This window comes from Watersipora subatra, chromosome 3 (assembly GCF_963576615.1).
Source record: "Watersipora subatra chromosome 3, tzWatSuba1.1, whole genome shotgun sequence".
NCBI classification, from domain to species: Eukaryota; Metazoa; Bryozoa; class Gymnolaemata; order Cheilostomatida; family Watersiporidae; genus Watersipora; species Watersipora subatra.
In genome coordinates, this window is record NC_088710.1 from 33,194,129 (window position 1) to 33,220,374 (window position 26,246).

Below are 26,246 nucleotides of genomic sequence, written 5' to 3' on the forward strand. Positions count from 1 at the left end.
CAAATCACAACAGATTAGTTTTTCAATAGCTTCAATAAAACTAAATGTGGTATTTTCTAACAATAATGTGCAAACAGCTCACCTGTTTTTTTTTGCTATTTAGACGAGAATAAACTATTGGGCCAATGACAGAGTTACTGTGTAGCTGGTTCTATTTGAATATACCACTGACAAGAGGAAGTGTCAAGGTCAAATGAGAACAGTTTAACTCCAATTTAGTCAAATTTTGAAAAATTTGCTTTTTGCGAAAATCAAGAATGCTTGAAAATTTGTCAAACACCCAACTTTAGATACCTTGTTCTCTCAAAAACAAAATTATTTGCTGGCGAAGGGGTGAGGGGTCAACTTCACTCACCAACGGTTGTGACTCCACTGCCATAAGCTATACTGTACCCTAATCTCTTCCTATCACAAACCAGATAACTGTTCAAATGTTTTATAATCTGTGAGATGATTAGCAATTATCTTCTCTTTGAGTGAAGCAGCATGACAGCAGCATTTCTCCAGTGAGGCGGTTTAACCAAAAACCAGAATACAAACTCCTGTTGTAAATGATCCTTCTCGTTTTACACAATCTGCTGCGTCTCACTGTGGGCCATGTTCAGTGTGCTGTAGTATACTGGTCTGGTGTTCATAACCTGTGAACCACAGATTCCAGTTCAATTCTTGAAAAGGCCACTTCTGGTGGCTGACAGAACATCTAAGTTATAGGTTATTTTCTCTGCCAATTCAACAAAGCAAACTCATGCTCAGACATCTTGGTTTAAATCATTTGGATTTAGTCTAAAGTTATTCGCGACTAAATCTGCTTGTACATCGCTTGCCTCAAGATACTCACTTCAAAAGAAACTGGCTGGGAGCTCAAGGTGCTAAATTGTTTTACACATTTTGGAACATTCATAGTTTCGTTGAAGGAACTCTTGAATTTTTGAACTGCATAACTAACAGATAATGCTGATTTTCTCCAAATTATTTTTCAGCTCACTACAGTCAATACATTAGAAATACAGTCAATCTACACTTTATATAAAAAGATAATTCAGGCGGCAGCTCATATTGCACAACCCTTACGGCTGATCAACGTGTAATGTTTATCATCTTGTTTGAGCTTGCACATTCAGAGGTGTTAACAAAGAAAGGTGGGAGAAACCAAAAGAAGTAGAAAGAAAAGAAAACATGATAGAATACGACATGGCCTTCAGAAGCATCTAGTACGGTTAATTACAAGCTCGGGTATTATAAGGCTGGAGTACGGAGACAACTGCAAAGTTAAGCTTAATAACAGGAAACATCTGAGCTGAGATCTTGAATTATTTCAATGATAAAGAGGATTATTAGCTATATCTATGCAATAGATAAGCGCAATCATAAGGCAGTAGACACGGTTGAAACAATATTGTTTGTTAATGAGAAGACAACCCTCACTGTAGACGGTGCATATATATTTTAGAACAACATGTTTGGTAGCGACGAATCTGCTAATATTGAATTAACTGCTTATAGAGCTACTACGTATTGCATGGGCTACTGCAAGTTATAGGGTCGATATACATGAAAGTCTTTTATTGATGCAAAATGAGATTCGAGCCGAACACTGATAAAACGTTTAGAGGACATTAGACTTCGAACTACCTAGCGGAATTGGCGAGAAATCTACATACTGTACATGTATGTATGTATAAAGCGTAGCGCTGTGTCTTAGGAAAGTTCCTAAGATACGAAACAATGAAACGTCTCCTTCAACTACAGCGTGCTTTGGTTTTATGGTTAAATTTACAACGATTAGTTTTGATGCAAACATCATGTAAATACAATACAGATGCGATGTCTATTGGTTACAAGCCAACGCTTTTAGCGTTTGTCATCATCTGATGCTATAACCTTGTAGCTGTGTGGCTTTGGCTCGAGCGTTCTAGAAGGGTCATTTGGATACTTTACTTAGAAGTTAGATCACCCGGTGGCGGTTTCATTGCATTGTAATTATTTCTTTTTGAAACTTGTTTTATTTGAAACTTTTAACTACTTTTGATTTGTAAGTTAGGTTGTAATCACTTAATAAAACCTAATGACACCACTTTTTAAAATAGGTTTTAGAAAACAACACACGAACAATAGCCTGTTGAAGTTCTTTAAATTTATAATAGTTGGTTGGTGAACGTTTAGGAACTTTTAAAACTTAGCTAGTTACTGTGTAATAAACGGTGTTGATGTATTTGTAAAAGGGCGATTATCGACTATTGCCCATAGTGGTTACTTTTCAAAGTTGGATATCAAAAGTAAATATATATGCTCGTTACTTGTAAAGGGATGTTCAACAATAAACCTCGTTTTCAGTTCGTTGTTTCAGGTCGTTGTTTTGTAGTCAAATTCCTATGTTTTTTTCTATTTCAAAGTACGATGGAATTGTCATTTTAGGATAAACATTTAATACTCGCAAGACCCTAAATAAGTAAACTAATGAATTTGTGATTTCGCTGCAGTTTTTAAGGTGCATGTACTTCCATAAAAAACCAACAATATTTTGATTCTAAATTCTTCATGTGACACTAAGTTTGCTAAGGGAGAGGTAGTAGGTATCAGCTGTTTGTGAGAAATGCTTGAGGCTTAGTGACAATGTTTAAGCTGAATCTCTCATTAAGTTTGATTCTATTTAAGATTCTAGACTGTTGACCTGATCAAATAATGCAATTACTTACGTCGTGCCAAACCTAGTGAAGCGTGGCAGCCTCTAAAACATAAAAAGTCATAGTAAGGCCAATGAGGCAAGAATAGGTAGATAGAAGACAAATACACATTTTTGCAGACGCCAACTGTAGTATTACTTTGGCTTTGTACATAGTGTCATAGTTGCTCATCATGCTCATTATTTTATTGTGCAATGTTTGGTTCACTTATGTTTAATGTCTTTAACTACATCGATGAACAAATGGAAAATGAAATTGTCATAACGCTATCTATAAGCAGATAAAAGTAAACTAAGACTGATCATTTGTGGTCACTGTCATATTTACCATTAAGTTCTTAGCGCATTGCATGAATCTGAGGTTTGAACCCTAAAGTCTACCTCAGTGATCCCTTATTGAGCTATAGCTTCATTTCAAATTAGTTAGATATTGCACAGTTTGTGTGATTATTGTGGTCTTGCTGCATTGTTATCAGATAGTGTCACTCATTTCCTGCAGTAATAATGTCATTTCTACTCAGTTAACAGAATTGGCAACAGTAACCCTTTGATTTAGGTTATCTTTTAAAAGACTTAAGAAGCAGGTTTATCGATGCCTCAAGTCTGAATTTTCACTTATTTACAGTAGATCAAATCTTAGTTATTTTCTTTTTTACACACTAATGTATCTGTCAATTTATGAAACATAAGTTGAAATGGAAATGAAGACTGAGTACCTTTACACATGGAAGTGTTAACATTGAACTGTTACATCCTTGCTCCGTCTGACATGTTTATCCCTGTACTTGAAATTAATGATATACTAGTGACACAAATACAAACCCTATTGTATTTATATTATGTTATTATATTATGCATTGTATTATGTATTACAAATTGTATTATGTAAATGTAAGAATTACTTGAATCAACTATGCTGATACAATTTAGGAACATACAAAAGTTCATAAGTTCATTTGAGTCATGGAGATATTGACAGCATTGTCACAAGCATAGATGCAATAGCCTATATGCTTAAAATTTAGCAGAGTGTGTGCAATATTTTGTTGTTTTTATGGATACAATGTTTGAATTGTAATTTTCATCTGGTTTTGTTGTCGAAGTGCTCCTGTGGATATATTATTAATACACTCCCTATAAAAATATTTAGCAGTAAACAAATGGTCATAAGTGTACATTGAACTCGCAGTCATACATATACATGGCTGAAAAGGCTCAGCTATCATTCCATATATTGAGTGCCAAATGATTTGTAATAAGAAGAAACATTTTGTTCTGTTAGTTCAACCTTTTGATTGATTGCAAATGCCTGAAATTTCCAATATTAGTTTTGTATAGTACCAATTTTGTATGACTAACAATTGTATAAGATCTGCAAAAAGTTTGGGTAAAAAAAAATCATTTCAAAATTATCGGTTTTTTATTGGTGCTTTAGATTGTTGCAATGCAATGAGCGTAGTATTTGTCTTGTTATCTTGTGACTTTGGAAACTGAGCTAGTATAGAGCTACTTATGAGCAACATCTAATTGGCACTACAAATGCATGTTATTTTACAAAAGTACAAGCTTTTCTATTAAAATATATCATGATATTAAGGAAAACCTTTAAGACAAAAAGTTGCTGTTCACCTTACGGTCGTCGTACCCAGAACTTTCGCACATGAATTTAAGGCTGTCTAACAGTACTAATGAAATTAGAATAACATATGTTGGGTTTATAATCTCTACATAAATATAGAAAGATGTTTGATTACTACACTATCAGTCTCCCAAATATATACTAGACATTCAGTACACTGCCACACTGTATCCTCTGATTGTTTGGTCTAATAGCCAACTTTGACCTTTCCGTCTAAAGTTAATCCAACACTGATGTTTTTGGTCGATTGTGAATAGTTTGTTTATGCTGCAGATGCCGAACATAAAGCTGCAGAGTTTAGATGGAGAGGTGTTTGAGGTGGATGTCGAGATAGCGAAGCAATCGGTAACGATAAAGAACATGCTGGAAGATCTTGGAACAAATGATGACGATGATGATCCCGTGCCACTGCCTAATGTGAATGCTGCTATCCTCAAGAAAGTCATTCAGTGGTGTACCTATCACAAGGTAAGTGTATGTAACTTACTAGTGTGTTTGTGTATGTGTTAGTATATATGCACGTATCGTCTATATAATCATATATATTTGTAGGCGTGTTTCTGTTTGCCTTCCAAAACTTAATGATTTGAGTTTTTTTAACCCTTGGCTTCAGGAGCAACTTTTTAAAATGGGCTTTGGTCTTCCCTTATAAACTTTGGTAGTTTTTTGTGGGCTTGTGGTCAATCAGATGGCTTGTTACCAACTTCTTGATGGGAGAAAATGTTGATTACTTTTAAACAATTTGATTTGAGCAATTTTTATGATTTAACACTGCATATTCCTTTAATGTTCCCGAGCTGGTTGCTAAATACAGCCCTCGTAGTGTTTTTACAGATCTATAGGCATCATTTAGCAATCAATGTAGAGTATACTAAATGCAATAGTTAGAGTTCTGGTGTTCACCTTTTATCAGGATAACTACCTCCACTTGACTGCAATTCTGATTGTACCAAGTTGTTCCTCTCGTTAAAATAATTCACTTCTCCCTGGATATAGTTCTGATGGTACCACCTGGTTTCTTTTATCAGGATAATGTGCGTTTTTGCCCAAGTTTTAGTTTATATTGCACTTGTCTTTCCGAAACAGGATGATCCACCTCCCCCTGAGGATGATGAAAACAAGGAAAAACGCACTGATGATATCAGCTCCTGGGATGTTGAGTTTTTAAAGGTGGATCAAGGAACGCTGTTTGAGCTTATTCTGGTACGTTTACATGCAAGTCATATGCAACGACTGTACACATGCGTAGTGACTAGGAGAGGGTTTGTCTGTCTTTAGGGAGAGGTGGTCCCTAGCGAGTGTACGTGTAGGTAGTGACCCTTCAATCTTTCTTGTAGGCAGCCAACTATTTAGACATAAAGGGTCTCTTGGATGTCACTTGCAAGACTGTGGCCAACATGATCAAAGGAAAGACCCCAGATGAAATCCGAAAGACATTCAACATTAAAAATGATTTCACGGCAGCTGAGGAGGAGCAGGTAGATGTTGAGAGTAGTTGTCTCTGTATAATAGTTGAGAAGTTTGTTGAAAATACACCATCTTTATTCATGTTGGATTCGGCTTGAAAAGGTTAAAAAAATTAGCAACACGTAAGGAAGTGAGAGTTGTATAACTATCAGCTATGAGAAATGCTAAAGTAGGTCCAAAATTTATATTCTCTTCTCTCTCTTTGTACTGAGCATGAAGGCTCATAATCACACCTTTGCAACTCAGACTTCACTTCAACATCCTTGATGTTCATCTATCTAGATGGTATAGTATCATTTTTATTACATGTTGTTAGACTTGTACTAACAATATGCAAGATCATGCAACACGATGCATGTTAGTGCATGATGTAACAAGTAATGTACTAACATGATTACTAACATGATTACAATGTACTAACATGATTACAATGTACTAACATGATTACAATGTACTAACATGATTACAATGAACTAACATGATTACAATGTACTAACATGATTACAATGTACTAACATGATTACATGTTGTTACTGACAACTTCAGTAACGTCTTGTAATTTCTCACTGAGATCTTAACCAGAAAAAAAAACCAATTGTACTTTCAGGCCAGTGAGAAGCCAATATTTCAATGTACATACATTTCTTGTTATAGATTGTCGGCCAAATTTTTTATTTAATGTTCATCGCTGCTATAATGGTAGAAGCGTGCGGTAGCTTAGTCTGGCCGGTACGGTAATGTTCAATTTTTGTTTTGCCTTAAAGAATAGAGAAAGCATAATATTATTATGCTTTATTAGTTATCTTGAGGTGTCGACTGATGTTCTAAAAAAAGAATCAAGGAGATTGACCCACTAGAAGCTGAGATATAGCCAGCCAAACACAGGTCTACCTAATAAAGAATCAGAGGAAAACCCTTCGAAAATCCCGAAAACTGTGACGTATGAAATCGACTTAATGTTCATGTGCCGGAGTTGTGCACCCTTACCGCCGTTACGTATAATGATTGTTTTGGCTACGAGATGTGAAAAGCTACTCGCGATAGTAAATAATTTACAGACTAGCTCTGGTTTCTCAGGAAAATCAAGCAAACATTATGTGGTAAAGGCATTTGCCCACAACCCCTCGACGTGATTTGTCAAAACAGAAGAGCATATTTTGACTATTGTGCTTCAAATTTTAACTCGATCTCCACGGATATGCTCCGAAGATCCTTTGTTCAACGAACGGCGCGTGTATAGTCTATATGCGACATCCGCGATTGCAAGTCGTTTAGAATAAGAAATGGGAAAGTGAATTTTTGTTCATTCATCATTTTTCTATTGGGTATCTACCGCAGCATTTAGTTGATTTTCATGATTATCGTCACTATTAACAGACTGTAAGTTCACTACAGCCATAATCTTAAAAAGAATAACTTGACCGTGCTGCTCTTGCTGTAAAAAAAGAAAACGATAACTTTTGATTTGATTTTTCTATTGATCTATTATCTTATCTATGATTATTTTTTATGATTAATATTATAATCATAATGCATATTATACAAAATAATAATATATCTGCGTATAGAATAAACGATGTAACTAAAATAATTTGTAGAAATTGATAGCAAATGTTGCGAAATAATAGATGCGTGTAATTATTTTATTCTAAAACTAATCTACACGTCAGAGGGACTGGTTCGGAATTCTCAGAGCAATGATTGTTAGGCCCAATTTGATTCTTCTATACTTCCAGGAATTAAACCAATTAAAACGCCGTGATTGTTATAGGAGAGCGCATTAGTTGGCTTAATTGACCAATGGCACACGAGTCGATTTCATACGTCATATATTGATGACTACCAAAAAACTTATGTTTTTTGGTAGACCTGTGTTTGGCTGGCTATATCTCAGCTTCTGGTTGGTCAATCTCCTTGATTCTTTTTTTAGAACATCAGTCAACACCTCAAGATAAATAATAAAGCATAAAAATATTATGCTTTCTCTATTCTTTAAGTAGCTGCTACTCACACACACAGACTCCAATCAAATACTTTTTTGTGTTCCTGACCTGTCTACAATGTCTCATGTCAATGCTAACTTGTTGACTCGTCTAGGGAGTGTGATAGCATATGGAAGTGTGTTTGCTGGAAATATTTCATTTGAGATTCACTCATGAGCAACAATGAATTCACATCACATAAGCCATGTCATCTGCATGCTATCCTTGACATGGAAATTACTTGCCAGTTGTAGCTGCAACAACTCAGTTGTAGCTGCAACGACTCAGTTGTAGCTGCAACAACTCAGTTGCCCCTGCTGTACAGTGGTGAAGGAAATAATTGGACCGCTTAAAATAAGTGTTATATGTTATTAATTTAATGTTTGTTAAGTAAATCTTAAATTAATTATGACGACATTCACTTCAGTGGAAAGCTAAGGATGTTTTATACATGGTTATTATTAGATACTAACTGGTTGTTACCTTTTTATATTGTTTTCCAATCTAAAAATCCAATAATAGTTTTATATTCATCAACAAATTTAGCTAAATGCAACATGGTTTTTGAATATACACATACATGTAACATACATGTACGTATACACGTACGCGTAACTATGGAAGTAGATTGGTGGCTTTTGGGGTAGCATCTTAATATTATGTAGTTGCCTAGTCCTTATTGTCAATTACTGGATAGGATAAATTGGGTTTCCAATAAATAGATTATATCTCTTGAAAATACTTTTGGAGTATTTACAAAAATTGCTTCTTAAATATGTATAGTATGTATGGTCTGAGCTAATAAAGAAAGTGAGTTTGTTATTAATGACAAAGAACACAGGAAAAATAGTAGGGGTCCCATAATTATGATCGCAATTCAGTTACTTACACTTGCTGCATGCATCACAATTCAGTGACAGCTGCTCAGCTAATCCTGTTGTCTGTGATACCAGTTGGTTACTCCTGTTGTCTGTGATACCAGTTGGTTACTCCTGTTGTCTGTGATACCAGTTGGTTACTCCTGTTGTCTGTGGTACAACCACAAGTCTACGTGTCACTCATCTTGTTCCTATGGTTTCAGGTGCGCAAGGAGAATGAGTGGTGTGAGGAGAAGTAAACATCCGCCCCTAGACAGACTATTCATTATTCATATATAGTGTGCTGACACGAATATAGTGCCCTGACACGAGTGGTTTATCTTGCTAGACTTGACAGTCATAAATAGATGTATTTTGCTTGATTGCCAATGAATGTTCTTTTTCCAACTACTCTAATATCTATGTGTATATAATTCTAGCTTTGCTTTCATCTCGAGACTAAATGTAATATAGTTATATTTTGGTCACCCCATTGTACGCTTATAATATTGACCTACAGCGATAAATAAGTTTGCTCGGTACACTGATGTCTAAAAGAAATGAAGGTATTACAATATAAGTTGGATATTTGGATTAGATGTATGAATTTTTCCCTCCACCATTGCCTCAGTTAATAGAAAATATGACAAGGTACCACTTCACCGTTATTATACTATTTAGTTCACGATTATCAACTGCAATTACCGTAATAGTGAAGTCAAAGTGCCAACTTTAGTGAACCACAGACCTTATCATATATGCAAAAGTACTCCACTGTAACCATCCGTTTCTCAATAGATATTCTTCAATAAACAAATTAAAAGTTGTGCGATAAGTAAAGTTATTCTTTTCAACATGTACCACAGCTGACAACTGTATCTGTTGCTACCATTGTGCATAGGCAAATGTTATATTTTATTTATTCGTGTGTGTAGCTTGATTATGTATTAACTGCATGCCACAGTCATCTCACAACAATATGTGCAACTCAAGCTATAAATATATATTTATAGAGATCAGGTAGGCTAGGAAAATAGTATCATTGACAACAGAATGCCATGATATTTAATATACATGTATATAATAAATACAAAATGATGACAAGATGTGCTTGAGCATTGAAGGAAACATTATGCACAGAAAAGAGATTGTCAATTATCATGCAAATAAATGAATTAGAAACATGGCAGGCACAGCATCCATATAAAATAAGTAGCAAAAGAAAATGTAAAGGATGAGCGATGCAAACTATTGAATTCTCTGATATAAGAATAAGTAGAATATTTTAGTGAGTCAGCTGCATTGTGTGACTGTTTTTAGAATTCCTCCATCACTGGAAGATACTTAATTTTTTCGGCATCCAAAAAGATGCGTCAACAGGAACAGAAAGGTGTTTTTTATTAAATGGGTATCCTCCAGATATTTTGAGTTGGCCATAAGGACGCATTTGCAGCTTTAGTTACCAGATGATGCCGCAATGAGATAATATTTAGTTGATTTGATACCCAAACTACTGGAGATATGTAGGTATTGAATTCCTGCTCGATATCCTTGAATGCATTCATATCACTGTTCTAGATTATTCTAGAATAGTGATATGAAAGCATTCAATGATACCGAGTAGTCTTTCATGCCCCATGGACTCTCAGAATTGAGAGTCCATGGGGCATGAAAGACTTGATTAGCGGCAGAAAGAACGCGTGCGAATTTGAGAGACAGAAAGAGTGCAGAAATGAATGATTGAAGAAGCATTACTCTATTCGGGTTTGTTTTCTGATGACATTGGCTTGGTGTGAGGAAGCAGATCTGCCTGCCTCGGGCTAATGCTACATAAAGGTGACTGTGATATCCCAACTCTCTTCTTTGCGCTCGTCACTCCTAGAGTTCCTGTCAGCCTTTGGCCACGCCCAGCTACTCCACAACGCAATTCAAATTCCTCGAGGCCATGTTCATCCAGAGAACTGACATGAAAACAGCAAATGAGGTGACAAGTGGAGCAATAATAAATACATGTAAGCAGACAACGTCATCCATAGCGTAAGCTGAGTTGCTCAGTTGTCATCAAAGCACAACCTAGGGTTGCTATTGTATAACCATAAATTAGGGCTGCTATTGTATAATCACAAACTAGGACTACTACTTTATAATCACAAACTAGGGCTGCTATTATATAGCCACAAACTATGGCCGCCAAAGTATAACCACAAACTAAGGTCATTACTGTAGAACCACGAACTAGGACTGCTACTGTATAGCCACAAACAATGGCTGCAACTGCATAACCATAAACTATGGCTGCTACTGTATAACCACAAACTATATCTGCTACTGTATAACCACAAACTATGGCTGCTACTGTTTCAATATAACTACCAATGTACTGTCATAAGATATGCTATGCGACACTCCATGGCATTCACCAACAATGTAGGTCTTAAACAGAAAACTCTAAATAAGTTTAACAAGAATTCAACAAACCAACCTTAACACTCTAGGATAGACTTCCAATCGGAGAGAAACAACCTCTTCACCAAGCGCAAACAGCATCTCGGCTGACAGCGGACGTTTCGTCCACAAATTGCCATCCGACTTTTCCTGAACCTGCACGAAAAACTATGGTTTACTGATTCCATAAAAGTATTTCATTGTCAGTGTAAAATAATTCCCTCATAGCCAGACCAGCTATTAGTGGGGTGGATCAACAATGCAACTGCAAATTTGAAAAACAATTATACAAAACGACCTTGTGTTAAGAACTGAATTCAATGAAAAATGTAAAGCAGTAGTAGGATCTGATCAGTCTGCTTTCAGTTAAAATAGCAGAGCCACCGACTCATCACTCTACTAAACCTTCCTATATGTGAAACAAGTTCTATGAGGCTAGCAGAAGTATTTTGTAGACAACTACATCACAAAGTGTGTCAGCTTCCTTTCCCAGTGACTCACACAACAGCTCATCAGGAAAACATTGGAGCAAGCTCTCTTCAATCCCTATGATGTGCTCCTAAGCATTTCAGCTCCTCAAGTATTCAAGTATTTACTTCCAACAAACCTAGGCTATATACCTTGGCGTATGTAGCAAGCTGCCCTAGAGATGATCCTACGACATTGCTATGAAGGTTGTCATAGGCAATCAGTCGTGGAGGGAGCCCGTTCTCCTCCATCTTGAGCGTGTAGGCAACTTGCGTGTCAAACATGGAGTTGCACTTTATGTACTGCTCCTTGGCGAGCCGCCCACAGAAATCTTTGCAGTCGTGTACCACCTTTACTAGTTGCTCTGCTTGAAAGATTCGATGAAGTTGTCCTTCCATGTAAAGTTTGGGGTTTCTATAGACATCGAAGACAACGGGTCGAGGCAGTGTGGGAGAGTAGAGCGCAATTACACTGATGGCCCCTGCAGGTAGATAGAATCAGGGTCTGCAATAATAAATAAAGTTATATAATAACTAATTCAAATGTCTATGTTACCTCGATGTCACTGAGAAGCACCTCATGACACGGTCCTTAGAACAGGTCAAAAAGGAGCTTGCTCCACAAGATGAGAAAGTAATAATGTTGGTTTCATTCAAAATTGGCTGACTGTTACAGATTACTAACAGAGAACCGCAAGTAGTCAATTGTCTGGGCAGATTAAATCAGGGCTTCCCGATCAGGGGTGCTCGCATCCACAAGGCGTGTGAGGTGTTGTTCGCAGGTGTGCAAGAATCAATCGGGAAAACATAGAAAGTGTATTTTTCTTCGCAACAACTCGAGTATGTATAATTTATACATAAATTATACATTCTAATAACAACATGCGAATGAAAGTCCAGTGTCATGGCCAGATGTTGATATGATGAGGTTGAAAATGTGACACTCTAAGACTATATCTCTACTTTCCCTCAAAAGTTCAGGAATAGAAACTCTCTCCGAAAGAGCTAGTATAGATGATATTAAACCTATTTTAGCCTGTATAAGTTAAAAGATACATCCAGCAGGGAGTTGTCTCATTTATTTGTATCTTCAAGAGGCTCAGGCTGACATTAATGGTTTACACTGGTTTGGTATTCAAATTTTGGTTATTACATTTGTAAAAAATACGGGAACAAATTTAAATAACACTAGCATAGCACTACCTGGATGCTACAGCAATCTGCAGTGCAATTAGTAATAAAACATTGTTTTTGTTATTCCTTCACATATTTGGAAAAAAAATTTTTTTAATATTATTAAACGCAGTTAAAATACATTAACTGTGCAAGAATTATTGCCTTAATACTAAAATTCATGAATAGTATTTTTTCATTTTTCAATTTCAAATGCATTTTGATCAAAATGCATTTCATCAAAACAACTACCTAATCACAAGTTAAAATCCCTGTAATTTCTAATTTAAATTTGCAATAAATACGACACATGAATGAAAAATAAAAATGTACTTACTCGAGTAGAACTATATTGTATTTAACTAAACCTTAAATTACAAATATGCAAATGAAGGCGAGGGAATGATGGATAACATCTATAACAATAAAATCCTTAACCTGTTAGGATTTATCTCCCTTGAATTCAGAGTTCAGGAATATAACTTTTGATATAATAAATACTTGGATGACAAAAGAATTAATCCCAGGTCATATGCAGGCAGGGATCTTTCTCTAAACCCTAGAAGTCTGTAAATGAGCAAACACAATGAAGCTACAGCTTTGTTCTACTAAATTTCTTTCGATAAAATTGTATATTTTGATATTTAAATTCTATCCTTATATTATTAACATCATAATAATTATACATTTTACGGCAGCAACATGTAGAAATGTGCGCTTAATATTACAGTGCTACTGGCGTTTAACACAGGTAAAGAAAGATCTGTTGTAGTACCTGTGATATGATTGGCCTTAAAAACAATGCCAACAACTGGCATGGATGAGTCTGTGAGAAGTAGATTTGCAACAATCTTCTTTGACTTCTTTGTAGTTATAATCACACCTGCCTTAGTACAAGGAGCTGAAGCTGTGTAAATAGACCACAACATTAAAGTTTGGTTCAGTATTGAACTCCAAGGCTAATAACCTCAAACAAAACAATATCAGATGTTAACTTTTTAGTGTTAGCAGATATTTTGTATATACTCAAATGTGACAGAAAAAATTAATATAGTATGTAATACGTAAGCAGCTACAGTGTAATGATTCATAGCTTCGCAGCCAGAACTAGCTGGTGGCGAGTCAGTGGTTCAATCCTCACTGCAAGATGTTAGAAAAAGCATCTAATTTTTAAACCCAGTTGCCCACCAAAGGGGCTGACTTCACTACCTGCGAACTTCCTGGTAGTTTTTTATATCTGGAAAAATGCCTGGGGAATACAAGCTGTAAGTGCGCTGTGCAAATCTGGTGAAAGATTTTAGCTGTTTTATGTGTTTCGCTTACAGTTTCTTTTACACTCAAGTGGCCAAAAATCGTTCCTACTAAAGACTAAAGCTCACAAGAATCTTCTTTGCACTAATTTTACCTACATGCAATCAAGTACCAAAATAATATTTACGCAACCAAACAATAATATTTAAACAAACTCTCAATACTATAACACATAGACTATGCTTTGTAATATACATTCATCCCTGTTTGGTGTCTGATGAATGCACATCAAACAATAAGACTTTGGCTAATACAAACTTAGCCTACCTTACTACTACTACTATTACTCTTACTAATGATCAGATAAAAAAGATAACAATTTAAATTTTTGAGTAGAATGCAGCTTGCTAGCTTATCAGAGTAGCTACAAGACTTACCCATGTCTGGAATATAATGTGCCTTAGGTCACGAGTGATAAGGTCACTAGGTCACGGGTGATAAGTGTCCTGGCGAGTTTAGAAGTAATGAACAGTCCTAGAAAATATTTCGATATCTAACAATAACCAAAGGGTGGTAATAATATGCTGTTTAATCAAAGGGTTGTAGTAATATTCTGTTTAACCAAAGGGTGGTAGTAATATGCTGTATTACATGTACTATATTGTGTATATAACAAGAAAAATTTAGCTATGTACAAACTACAAAGTACTTGATTTCTAATTTACACATAAATAAGTGTTTTAGTGTAAATACATAAACATTAATCAATGGAACAATGCTTTGAAATGAAAAAGCTGAGTTCATTATGAAAATGTGGCTTACTAATCAAAATTAACAACAAATTATGAGTTCTCAGCTACTGGTACATATTCCGCGCAAAGACACTCGATTAAATACGAAAGTAAAACAGCGAAAATGAACAAACAACCTATTTTTAATGAAATATATTATGCTAATGATAAAAATTTATTGCTATATTAAGTTTATTTTAATGATTTTTAGAGGAATTAATAGTTGGAAGATGTTAGTTACTAAAGCAGTTAATTAATTACTAAGTTACTAATTAATTTATCATATTACAAGATAAATTAGGCATACTTGATTCAACCATTTGGCTTAGTATAACAACATTAACAGTTAAAAAAATTTAATACTTTATAAGCATATAGACGAAAAGATAACAACTAAAACGAATTAAAAATTATAATTAAGTCGACGTGAATGAGGTTGACTCCTTGCTTATTTTGTTCGAGTGCGCTCTATGGTTTGTCAAACCCAGAAAAATATGAATGTTTAACACACAATATTAATAACTGCAACTTAAAAATAGCCAGTACATATGTACTGAGTCGCAACAAAACATAGCAAAGAGCAATAAAACTACGACTAATGTTATGTTTGCGAAGTTACTCTTGAACAAATGCTAAACCAAATATTACAGCATACTCTACTATTCATTACGATACTTATAGGCCAGGTTTATAACTTTTGTTACTTTTTAAAGTAAAAAGATACTGTTTCATGTAGTTAACCAAGATCGCCAGTAGGATTATGAGTAAATATACGTTGCAAACTAGCGAATTCGAATTGAAGCCAAATGTTTTGGCGTACAAAATGAAAAACGTGAATCGGTTGGCAAGGTTACAGTCATTGCTTGAACGAATAAAATAGCAGGAAAGATTTTGCCTATTTCTATTCGATAGTCCGATTATGCGAACGTATGGCACTTTACGACTAATATAAACTAACATAAACATGCCGCAGGGTGATTGGCGCACTACATCGTTGCTAAAAACAATCCGTTTCTGCTTCGAGTTATCTCCTCGATTACAGATGGCACAACTTCATATTTATATATACTGGCTAACAAATCATCTGCTTATGATAGCAATTCATATACAATAAGTTGTCATTTTAAGGAAATACCGTCACGTAACCTTATGATTATTTATTTTTTGGTTTTGTAGCTATTACAAAAAAAATTGCTCATATAAATCAACATAATGTGAAATCCTGGTAAGTGTTTTTTGCATTAGCAAGGAAGCGTTTTGCATTTTCGGCATTATGGTCTAGGGTAACTTTAAATATACAATTGACATGAGTAGATTGTAAATGTAACTGAAACGATTGCATAAATTGCTTATATCATTCACAATTGCCACCAAAACAAGCGTCAAAGAGAGTTCCCTCTAAAGTTGCTACTGCATATACTAAGTTTTGCTACAGCAGCCCACTGTTTAATATTCCTGTTGCCTTTTCTTTTAAAATTTGGCCAAATTATGCAGGTTAAAAACCAACAGTAGGAAAGACTAAATAAACTTGAGTTAGTCATATTTTGCTAGAGAGCATGCGAATAGAATATATTGGCAGCATGAGGATGCGATGTTGGCAACATGAGGTGGTTGTGATAGCTTTCAATTTTCTAAAGCTTCTATAAAAAATTAAACCAAATCTGACCAAAAAAAGTCTTCTTTTGAAAATCATTTTAACAGTGATATCTAATAATCAGACATGAAATATTCTTTAGGATATTGCTCTGAAAAACTTACCATATGCTTCTCATTGGACCTTTTGTCGTCTCTTTTTTGGTCTTTTCATCACTGCTGTAAATGCCAGTACACTGTGAATGCCACTGCTTGAGCTAACGCTAGCATTACGTAAGTTTTCTTCTCAATTTTCTTGATTTTTACTTACCTTCTTTGTACTCATCTTTTTTATACTTACCTTCTTTGTACTTATTTTTTGTACTTACCTTTTTTGTTCTTCATTTCCTTTCATGTAGACCTCAGAAGTTCAGTTGAAACATATCTATCACTTATTAAGGATACATGAAGAATGACCATTGAAGTCTATGCCTGCCTATTACCTTGGAGTTATTCTCTACATACTGACTGTTAATAGCACAGTAATTAGTCTATTGATCGAAGGACAATTTGGTGAATCCAATAGAAAAATTTTTCAGATTCAGCCAACTTGACTATTCTATGAAAAGTGTTTGCCAACTGTAATCTACAAGCATTAAATTTAAAATAGGGTTTCAGGTTAAATCATGTAATATTGCTTTATTAAAATATATGCTCATAACAATTAAACCATAGTAAAAACTATTGTAATTGCTCTTATGTTGTAGCTAGTTGCAAATGGAATTCATGCAACAAAGGGTTCTAAAAGCACCCTAACACTCCTGTCATCTCTTCCTTGACATCCTATAACTTCAGACCTTACTTAGCATTTTGGTAAAGTCACTCCATGTCAAGTCATTGTTGTTTCTCCCATGCTGAGATTTGCTTAGTCAAGTCTTGCAGTCTCTGAAGACTGCATTGCTGTCTAACGTCCCTACTTAGATTAGACAGGTATGATCTTCTTCTTTAGTCAATTCTGATACATAGGCAACATTTTGGTTCCTCAAATAGATAATATCATTTTTATTATAGGGTCTTTTAAAACTTAACCACTCAACTCTACTAAACATGTGCTAGATCAATTACTACAAATACAAAATAATCTCTCATTTTGTGAACTTTTGATTGCTACAAAGTCTAAGGTTTTGCTCTAGGCAACATCAAGCACAAATTTCGAGCAACACTTGTAAACCTATGGCAGTATTTTCCCGACCATTTTCCACATCATTCAGGTAGATTTAAAGGGTTTGAAATTTGATCACACTAGTATCTGAATGACCAATCACTCAACAAGAGAAAAACCGCCTTCTGAAGTTGTCTACTTTCTGAAGTTGTCTACTTTCTGAAGTTGTTTACCCTACGTTATCAAATTCCTACCACACTAAGAAGCTGTCACAATAATCTCCAGATGAAGATAGTAGAATGATTATTTTAACTCTCAGATTTCATCTTATATGTAAAGTTTCAACACTTTTATAATACTTCAACACTGTCTCTTCATTCTCACAGAACTCCAGGCTCTTTAGTAACCTTCACTATTAATGTTCAGAAAAAAGCCGTTGCCTAGTGGTCTAGAACTCCATGATAGGGTTCAATTTCCATAAAGGCCACTGCTGGGGACAAGAATGAGATCCAACCTTAAATTTCTCCCTAGAACTGGCATGTCTTCAGTCATTAGGTTCCCTTACCCCGGGTGTCAGACATGTCCAGTCAAGATCACAGAACCATTGCTTGTGCAACATGGTTCTTTAAAACATTAGTACTTGTGGTATAGTAAGTGCTCCACAGAGAGCAGCCGTGGGCTAGTGGAGCGCCTAAACTATAAACAACGGGACGGGGTTCAATTCCCATAAAGGCCACTAATGATGACAAGAATGACATACACGCTCTCTGCAACTGGGCATGTCTCCAGTCATTAGGTTCCCGTAGCACTGAGTTCAGATATGTCCAGTCAAGATCACAGAGACATTGTTTGCTCTTTAAGCCATGCACAGCCTCTTCTTGTAGCAGGCTAAGCAAACATACTCCGTCTCCAAGGGATTGCTGACACTTAGAGAAAATCAGCATTTTACACTGAGTGTTGAACCTGCTCTGCATTGTGTCCACGTGTATCGAAAGTTTACAGACTTATATACATCCTATTTACATTTTCACACAATTCTTAGTTCTCTATCCTTTATTCAGTTCTACTCAAAACTTGAGCCACTCAAAACTCAATTCTTTGGCATAGTCATTCCACTTCATGGAAGATGTAATCGCCTAAATTCAATATTATTTTGAGTGTGTCATTGTTTCAATTATTTGACTAGCAAAGTATTTCAACCTTGTGCTATCTAAAATAAACTCACTTCTGTGATTAAAATAGAAACTAATGTTATTCAACTTCCAATCAATATTTGCGTGCTTCTAACCTGGAATATAATTATTTCAATTAAATCAGCAACAACAAAATAATCAGAAAACGGTTTCATGAAAAGAAAGACATCTGAGAGCCCATTATTTCGCACTGAAGCCAATAATAAAAATATAGACTAACGAAAGGTTATTGTTTGAGAAAATAGTTTTAAGCATTCGCCTTTTCATAAGACTAACCATGAATCAAGCATGCTGTCACGCTTCACATTTAAACTTAATTCACAGTCTAATTGTTAGTTGTGAATAATACATACACAAAGGCTTATTTAGTAAGGCGTTTAGATCACAGTTGAATCATTTCCATTATGCTTTGTGTTATCTTCTTAAGTCAATGGCTTCACTTATTGCAGAGCTTTAGGATGTCTATTCAGCTGTCAACGTATTTGCAATAGAAGGTGTATATCTCCTAGAAGTCGTTGCAGAAAATTATTACAAAACAGAATGTATATTGCAACAGTATGGCAATAGACTGGCATTTAGACAATTATTTGAACAAAAAATTGATTTTCGAATAGGAGACAAAAAACAAAATTTTATAAAACGATAACAACGTAAGTAAGTATTTAATAAAGGTACTATGTGCAACAGTTTATCACAAATAAATCGCTATGTAGAGACGACAGTCAGCGGGGAGCTCCTGTGCTGAATGTCACTAGAATCTTCCGGCATCTTATATAGGTTGTGAATAGCTTGGGTCAAAACCATTAAGTCCAAATCTTCCCCTCCATAGCTAATTGCATCTGATTTATCCCTTGGTAGTTCTCTCAAGATTTCATTCAAAGAATTTACTCGAATTTGACTTTCCTCGGAAGTCTGCTGTGGATCACAATGTTCAACATCGGACATGACTGTTGGCTGAATTGTTTCTTGTATGTCAAGGATATTGCTGGCTGGAACCAATCCATTGTTGACTTGGATATCATACTTGGCCTCCGAACGTCTAATGTCTGTGTGCAGATATAGAAAGTGTTTTAGTTAAAAGTTTGGAAGACAAGATTTTACGATTCTATTCTGATTGAGCCGCTTGCATAAATGGTAAAATAGTAGGTGGAGATGTCAATGCTGTCAACTATGGCAAATTTATTGCGCAAAACTCATAATTGCTATTAATCAATTATTTAGACCACAGTTAAAGGTTGACTTGCAACAAAATTCACATTACAGTTATTTGATATGAAAAAATTCACCATGTCTTACTCTGTTGTGTTGTAGGTGCAAAAGATGTGAAAAGGTGATTACAAGCTCTTAAAAGCTCAAAACGAACAGAAAATCGCAGCCACACGAGACCGCCGTAGTTTGGATTATCTTTCCAAATCGGCTCAAACGTGACGTAGTTGTGAGAGATGGTTTATGTTTACACTTTCATGCAACCTTATTCGTCGGAATATTTTCACAAATCTACTTCACGCATTCAATAAAACCATGTCTATTGTTCTTACGCGTCTGTTTTATCGTCATCGTAATGCTGTCACTTTTAGCAGTGATATCCTATAACTTACCGTAAAAATTCGTTCAGTTTTTTAGCCTTATCTTGAAGGAGTACATATCATTGTCTGATAATCATGACGAGCCCGTTGGTCACTTGTGATAATCGAAAAGTGCTGCAAAAATTATTTTCGAAGTGTTGGGTCACATGATCAGATTACGACTTGCCGATTAGATCAAACCGAAACAAAACTGTAAAGTAGCGAGCATCTATATTTGATACGGGGTCTTCGGTAAAACCCGAAGTGTTTGTCATAAACTAGTGCTACGATAAGTTTTATATTGAGCTTTTTATTGGCCTTTCAATCCACGTGAGAACATCACGTGACAAGACAATAACCAAATTTCATGACTACGTCATCGAAATAAAGCGATTCCAATCAACGGAGGCTTTTCGTATTTGAGCTTTGTTTGTAATCGCATTTCCACATATTTGACACCTACTACACAACAGAGTAAGACATGGTGAATCTTTTGATACCAAATAACTGTAATGTGAATTTTGCTGCAAGTCAACCTCTAAAGGTCAACCTCAAGTCAACCTTTAAGAGTTCGACAGCGAAGTGATGATGCAAAAGTATGACAGCAAAGTTTAGGTTGAATGACTTTGTCTTTCTAGAAAAACCTTCTTTTCAATTGAGTTGATTGGCAGGTCTGATAGATAAAGCGTTGCTACTTAATATTTAATTTAATATAAAACCATAATAAAAAATAAATAATATGTTATTTTTCGTTGAGCTTTTTCGAGCTACCACATTTTTAAAAACTTGGATTCGGTGTAATGGTCAGCAGCTTGTCAAGAAACTTTGTGATTGAGATGAAGATCTATCAGCTGTCGAACAATTGATGGATTCTCTCTAAAGATGACAGCTCGTCACATGCGGGAAGTAGGTAAAAGAGATTGCAGCGGAAAGGAAATAGGCTATCTTTTTAAGAGGTTAATTAAAATGGAAAATGCTGACATCAAGATGAGATTAGAAACTATTAACGATGCTGATTTTAGCATGCAAAATTATAAACAGGCAGCAGCCGCAGAGAACAGGCAGCTTGCAAGAAAACAGCCAACCAGCAAGATATATTAGTAGCCATAATTACGTAGTTTATGTTGGCCGTTTTGCCGTGTCTTCTGTATTCACACAAAAACACAAATTTGAAACGAGAAACTTCTGGACTTTTGTCTTTTTAATTATCGTTCATATTTGACTTCTCAGCTTTTTCAGAGAAGTATAATAATAATATGTGAATAAATTAACAACACAAAAATTATTTTATCATGAGTGAGAGTGCCAGTTGCAGAAGCCTTTAGCAATGAGTGGATGTAAACTCATTTGCGTATGTATTACCCTAGTTGTATAAGATTGATTATATTGTGCTTTATGCTTGACCTTATGTCCTTATGCTTGACCTTATGACCTTATGCTTGACCAAATTTTACAACCTAAAATAAAAAAGATCAATAACAAGTTTGTCAAATTTTAAACTTTGATAAAATGAAGATCAAAATTAAACTTATGAAATCTTATATTTACTATAAGACAAACCTGGTCCGTCTATCTATCTGAAGTCATGGATTTACGCTTGGAAAAAAAGATTGCACTATATGGCATTTGAACTCGCGACTGCTCATTGGCATCTCTGAATAATTGTTTGAATGATTATAAGATCTGACGACCTATCACAGTATATTAGACTGCCAGGGTGAAAGTTAAAATAAAATTAATGCAATATATTACAAAATTTTTTTTAGGAGTTGTGCAAGGAGTTACATCACTTTTTAACATTAGCACATATTTCGTTACCTTGAGGTTTCTTGGTCATTTTGCAAGTAACGTAGAAAGCGAGCATGCGAGTGTAGTAGAGATATGCCTTGCGAAAATTGGCATTGAATACGCCATATAGGAGAGGATTTATACAGCAGTTGGCAAACACGAGCTTCATGACAATATCCTCTAAGAATGGATGAACAGACCGGCTGTTGTGATGCTCCCAGTATATGACAGCCTACAAGACACGAGTACATCATATAAGGAAGGAAACATGCTGAGTGCTTGTAGGCTGTGCTCATTTGCTCGCCTCAGTCAAGAGTGCTAGCTCCTTTGTGGCCTTCTATTGAATTAAAATGACACACAAGATGCATAAGGGGCTGGTATGCCAGAGGATAGCCTGGTCAGAAATCAATTAAACCTTGTTTTACATGTAGAAACATGTTCAGAGGTGCAGAGCCAATTGTAACTTGGAATCGCCTATAACAGACCAATGAGTAGCTTTTTAAAAACTTGAGCCTTGCAGAATCTACTCAATATAACTAACCGAAATGTTAGTTTATATTACATGGTGGTTCCGTCTTCCGAGTTCAAATCCAGTGCAATGCATACATTTCGCTGCTAGATTTAATCGCTATAGCTGGATGTACACCCAACAGGCACTCAAATTTATTATAATTAGATACAGAAAAATAAACACAAAGTTGGTGTTGTTGGTTATAAACGGATTCAGAAGTAAACAATTATTGCTACCGTAATATTTACTCTATGAGTTTAGAAGTTGTCTTGTTGGATGTTAAAATTATACGACAGGTTCAAAAGTTAAAAATGTTTCATGTACGGAGTGTTTGTTTGTCTGCCATTCATGTGTCCAGTTGAAGGAATAAAAATCTAGGGAAGAAAAATCTGCTTTGTGTTTAATTTGAACTTGGAATCTCAAAGGCTGCTGGCAGATGTTCTAACCATTAGGCCAAATGACTACATTGCTATACAATGGAATAATTGTAGTCATAATCATTACATCGTCTAAAATACGCACCCTTGAAGAGCTTGCGAAAATATTATTAGTTACTACTAGCGCGTAACGCCATTGTCATACATACAGATTAAAAGCTGGCTTCCTGGCTCTTATTATAGTAAAGATTTAGACAATCCTAAGTTACTAGCTTAAGTTACTCCAATTAGCCAAATTTCTAATTTAACTATTGGCTAATTAATCCACTTGACCAATGGCAACTATATTACCTGCCACTAAGCTGTTGTTAACTAATCCCGTACAATGCCGGTCATTTAGCTAGTTTATATACATTTACAACAGTTATTATTATATTATTATACTATGTTACACCAAATCAAATTATATTGTATTAGATTATATTTTATTATGTTGTATTATATTATTACAAGACCTCAAAAAACTACACTTAATGCCGAATAGATGGGAATAGCCGTCCCAGAAATTTTAGAGACAGCCTGAATGTATTATTCTAATTTGTACTCAGCGTTTGTGCTATTCATAAAGGGTTTCCCACAAAAGCCTTTTTAACTTGTAGATCACGGCTAAGTAGACATTGAGAAGGTAAGCTAATTCAGTAACAGCCAGTTGAAGTGGATATTAAATACATCTGATTGATTTTAGTACAAGAACATTGAAAAACTCTCGCAAAAAGTTGCATTAAAAAAGCAAAGTAATTCCCAAGAAATGTTTTTTGAGACGTTTAAAACTAAGTATTCTGTTACAACTGCTTCAGTTGCTCCATTGGAGAATGTACGGGAAATCTAAGGTTCTCTTGAGACCTTCATGAATCTATCAGGCAAGAGAAGGCTCGGTGCACTGCTGACCCCCATCCGCATGATATGAATAGATGACTGAAATAGACCTCTATGAAACATTGAAGAGGTTTAAGCTATCAAACGTGGATATTGTAGGTAGAATTTTACGCTTCATGTAATGGCTATACAAAAACTTTTTAGTGCAAGTTGCTCAGTGGAGCATGTCTTCTTAGGTTAGTGTGCTAAGTAAGATTTATCTCCCCTGACTTTCTTACAGTCATACGAACATACCAGAATATAGACAAAGTGAAAGTGTAGCCTGATTTACAAAGGCTCGACTACGATATACGATATCTGTGAAGCATGAAGGAAGATTATGGCTAAAGGCACATAGAGTAACTTGATTGAACATCACTAGACTTTTCTCTTTTTACACCCAATATTCTTTACTATAATAGGAGCCGTGTCCGTCTGTTCAAATCCGCGCTAAGGGTGTTAGGAAAAAATATTGTCATACCCAGGAATCAAACTCAGAAACTCAGATTTTTAGCCGAGCGCTACCATCTCACAACTCAACCACATTTCACATTGAAGAAAAATTGTGCACATAATTATTACACCTGACAAGCTGTCATGGCGTCCAGCACTGCCAGGGTACTAGTAATAATGGTTATAACAATCCAATTATCACCAAAGCACAGGGAAACTTGTGCTCTCAAGAAGGTCTCTCACCATACAGTAACCCTACAGTATTCTACCAATTAGACGCTGCTATTGCGGGTTTGTTGCTAATACTTGACCTAATACTTGCATCTGTGCTGATGTCACAGAACAAAGTTTGTTCATAAAGTAAATACAGTAACTAGAGGTCTCCTCCCCCTATACAATACTCACACAGTTCTCTACATAATAGTTTTCATTATTCTAGCGTAATGACTGTGTTTATCAGCAGGTGTTTCAGCTACTCACAAGTAGCAGTTGTACACCTTAACAAAGGTCCAGACTCTGACTAGGGGGCTGCATGTATTATACCACTCACCATGTAGGGAAGCCAAAGAAGAACAAATACGGACACTATGATTGTTACAAGCTTTGCTAATTGCAGTTCCTTTCTTTGTTTCTTCTGCTTTGTGTTCTTTTTGCTCGTATCTTTCAGCTCCTTAGCCTCCTTAGTCTTAGTTTCCTTAGTCTCCTTAGCTTTTGTAGCTGCTGTCTCAGTAGTTTCGAGTGAGGTTGCCTTCTCTTTGATGGAAGCTTCAGAACTTGAGCTACGCTTTGGCATTGGCATTTGACTTACTTGTTCGTCTGCTAAAATCTTGTTTGAATTTTCATCTAAAGACTTTGGCTGTCTGAAGAATGATTTGATGGTAAATCGTAAGATGCAACAGTTGGTTTCAACTTTATCTTTTTGACGTTTCGAATGGTCGAGACTTATAACTCTTCCAAGTGTTATTTTTCGCCGCTTGCTCAAGTTGAGCACAACTCGGATGACTGTGATGTTACTAATAAAGAAGAGAATAACTCCAAGAGTAAAGATGGCTCCCTCGACAGCCACTATAATTAACTTATAGGTAGAGAAGTGCTCAAAATCGTTTGCACACATGTACCATGTTGGCAGTTGGTAGATATACTGTCTGTCTACTAACAAAGTGAGAGCAGAAGTTCCAAAGCTGAAGAGAACATTATTTATAATCAACAAGGTTACTCTCTTCATCGTAACGAGTTTTCGATAACGAAGTGGCAAAGCTAAGGCTATAAAGCGATCAAGAGAGATGCAGCACTTGGTGAGGAATCCCATCTTAAAATACGTATAAGCCATCATCGATTGAAAGTAACAAACAGCTTCTGATCCGATGTACTCTTTTTTAGCCATGCTTGCCATGGATATCAAGTGACATGTGACAATAGAGAACAGGTCAGTACACGCGAGCACACCTATTAACAAATTTGGAATATTTCGTTTAATTTTGAGCACCATAATAACTGCCGTCAATGTGAATATGTTACCAGCCAGCGCCAAAGGTACCATAATACTATAGTAGATAATGTTGTTGTATAGAGCAATTCGCAATTCATAATCCGTCAAATTAGCTGTTTCATGCCACACACTCGTATCTTCAGCACTGCTGTTGAGCACCTCCATCCTTCTTCATCTCACCGCCAAGATATGTAGTTTTGTACCATGAAAATAAAATAAAGTCATCGATGGCTTTAATCGATATACCTTTCTATAGAGAGGAAGTTGAAAGATCAAGTGTAACAGGCTCATCAAGCCTGAATTGGCTATTCATACGCGTACAACAGCAACTCTATAATACAGCCCGCCCATTTTCCTTCAATCAGTTGTTAACCACCTGAGCGTGAATGGATGCGGATAATCAAATTCTCCCAGTAAGGTAAAGTTACATGAGATACTTGTAGCAAAATGCATTGAATGTAATAAT

General features: G+C 35.7%; 3 protein-coding genes across 4 annotated transcripts; 1 reads left to right on the plus strand and 2 right to left on the minus strand.

Moving 5' to 3' along the window:
• Positions 1–1,867: 1,867 nt before the first annotated feature.
• Positions 1,868–9,121, plus strand: LOC137389544 (S-phase kinase-associated protein 1). Of its 2 annotated transcripts, none has more exons than XM_068075578.1 (5): positions 1,868–1,976; positions 4,596–4,790; positions 5,409–5,525; positions 5,660–5,800; positions 8,853–9,121. In XM_068075578.1, exons 2-5 carry the CDS (start codon positions 4,596–4,598, stop codon positions 8,886–8,888), a joined length of 489 nt encoding a protein of 162 aa, XP_067931679.1. In that variant the 5' UTR covers positions 1,868–1,976; the 3' UTR covers positions 8,889–9,121. The 2 variants fall into 2 exon arrangements, with proteins under 2 accessions (XP_067931679.1, XP_067931680.1); XM_068075579.1 differs by having other exon boundaries at positions 1,896–2,032.
• Positions 9,122–9,657: 536 nt separating this feature from the next.
• LOC137391547 (piRNA biogenesis protein EXD1-like) lies at positions 9,658–13,601 on the minus strand. The gene is made up of 4 exons (XM_068078054.1): positions 13,489–13,601; positions 11,694–12,022; positions 11,111–11,229; positions 9,658–10,589 (listed from the first exon to the last, which is right to left on the minus strand). The coding sequence occupies exons 1-4, from the start codon at positions 13,529–13,531 to the stop codon at positions 10,385–10,387; spliced, it is 696 nt and encodes a 231-aa protein (XP_067934155.1). The 5' UTR covers positions 13,532–13,601; the 3' UTR covers positions 9,658–10,384.
• A 5,786-nt stretch (positions 13,602–19,387) lies between these two features.
• On the minus strand, positions 19,388–25,945 carry LOC137390525 (tyramine receptor Ser-2-like). The gene is made up of 3 exons (XM_068076854.1): positions 24,842–25,945; positions 22,066–22,267; positions 19,388–19,728 (listed from the first exon to the last, which is right to left on the minus strand). Exons 1-3 carry the CDS (start codon positions 25,943–25,945, stop codon positions 19,388–19,390), a joined length of 1,647 nt encoding a protein of 548 aa, XP_067932955.1.
• Positions 25,946–26,246: the final 301 nt, after the last annotated feature.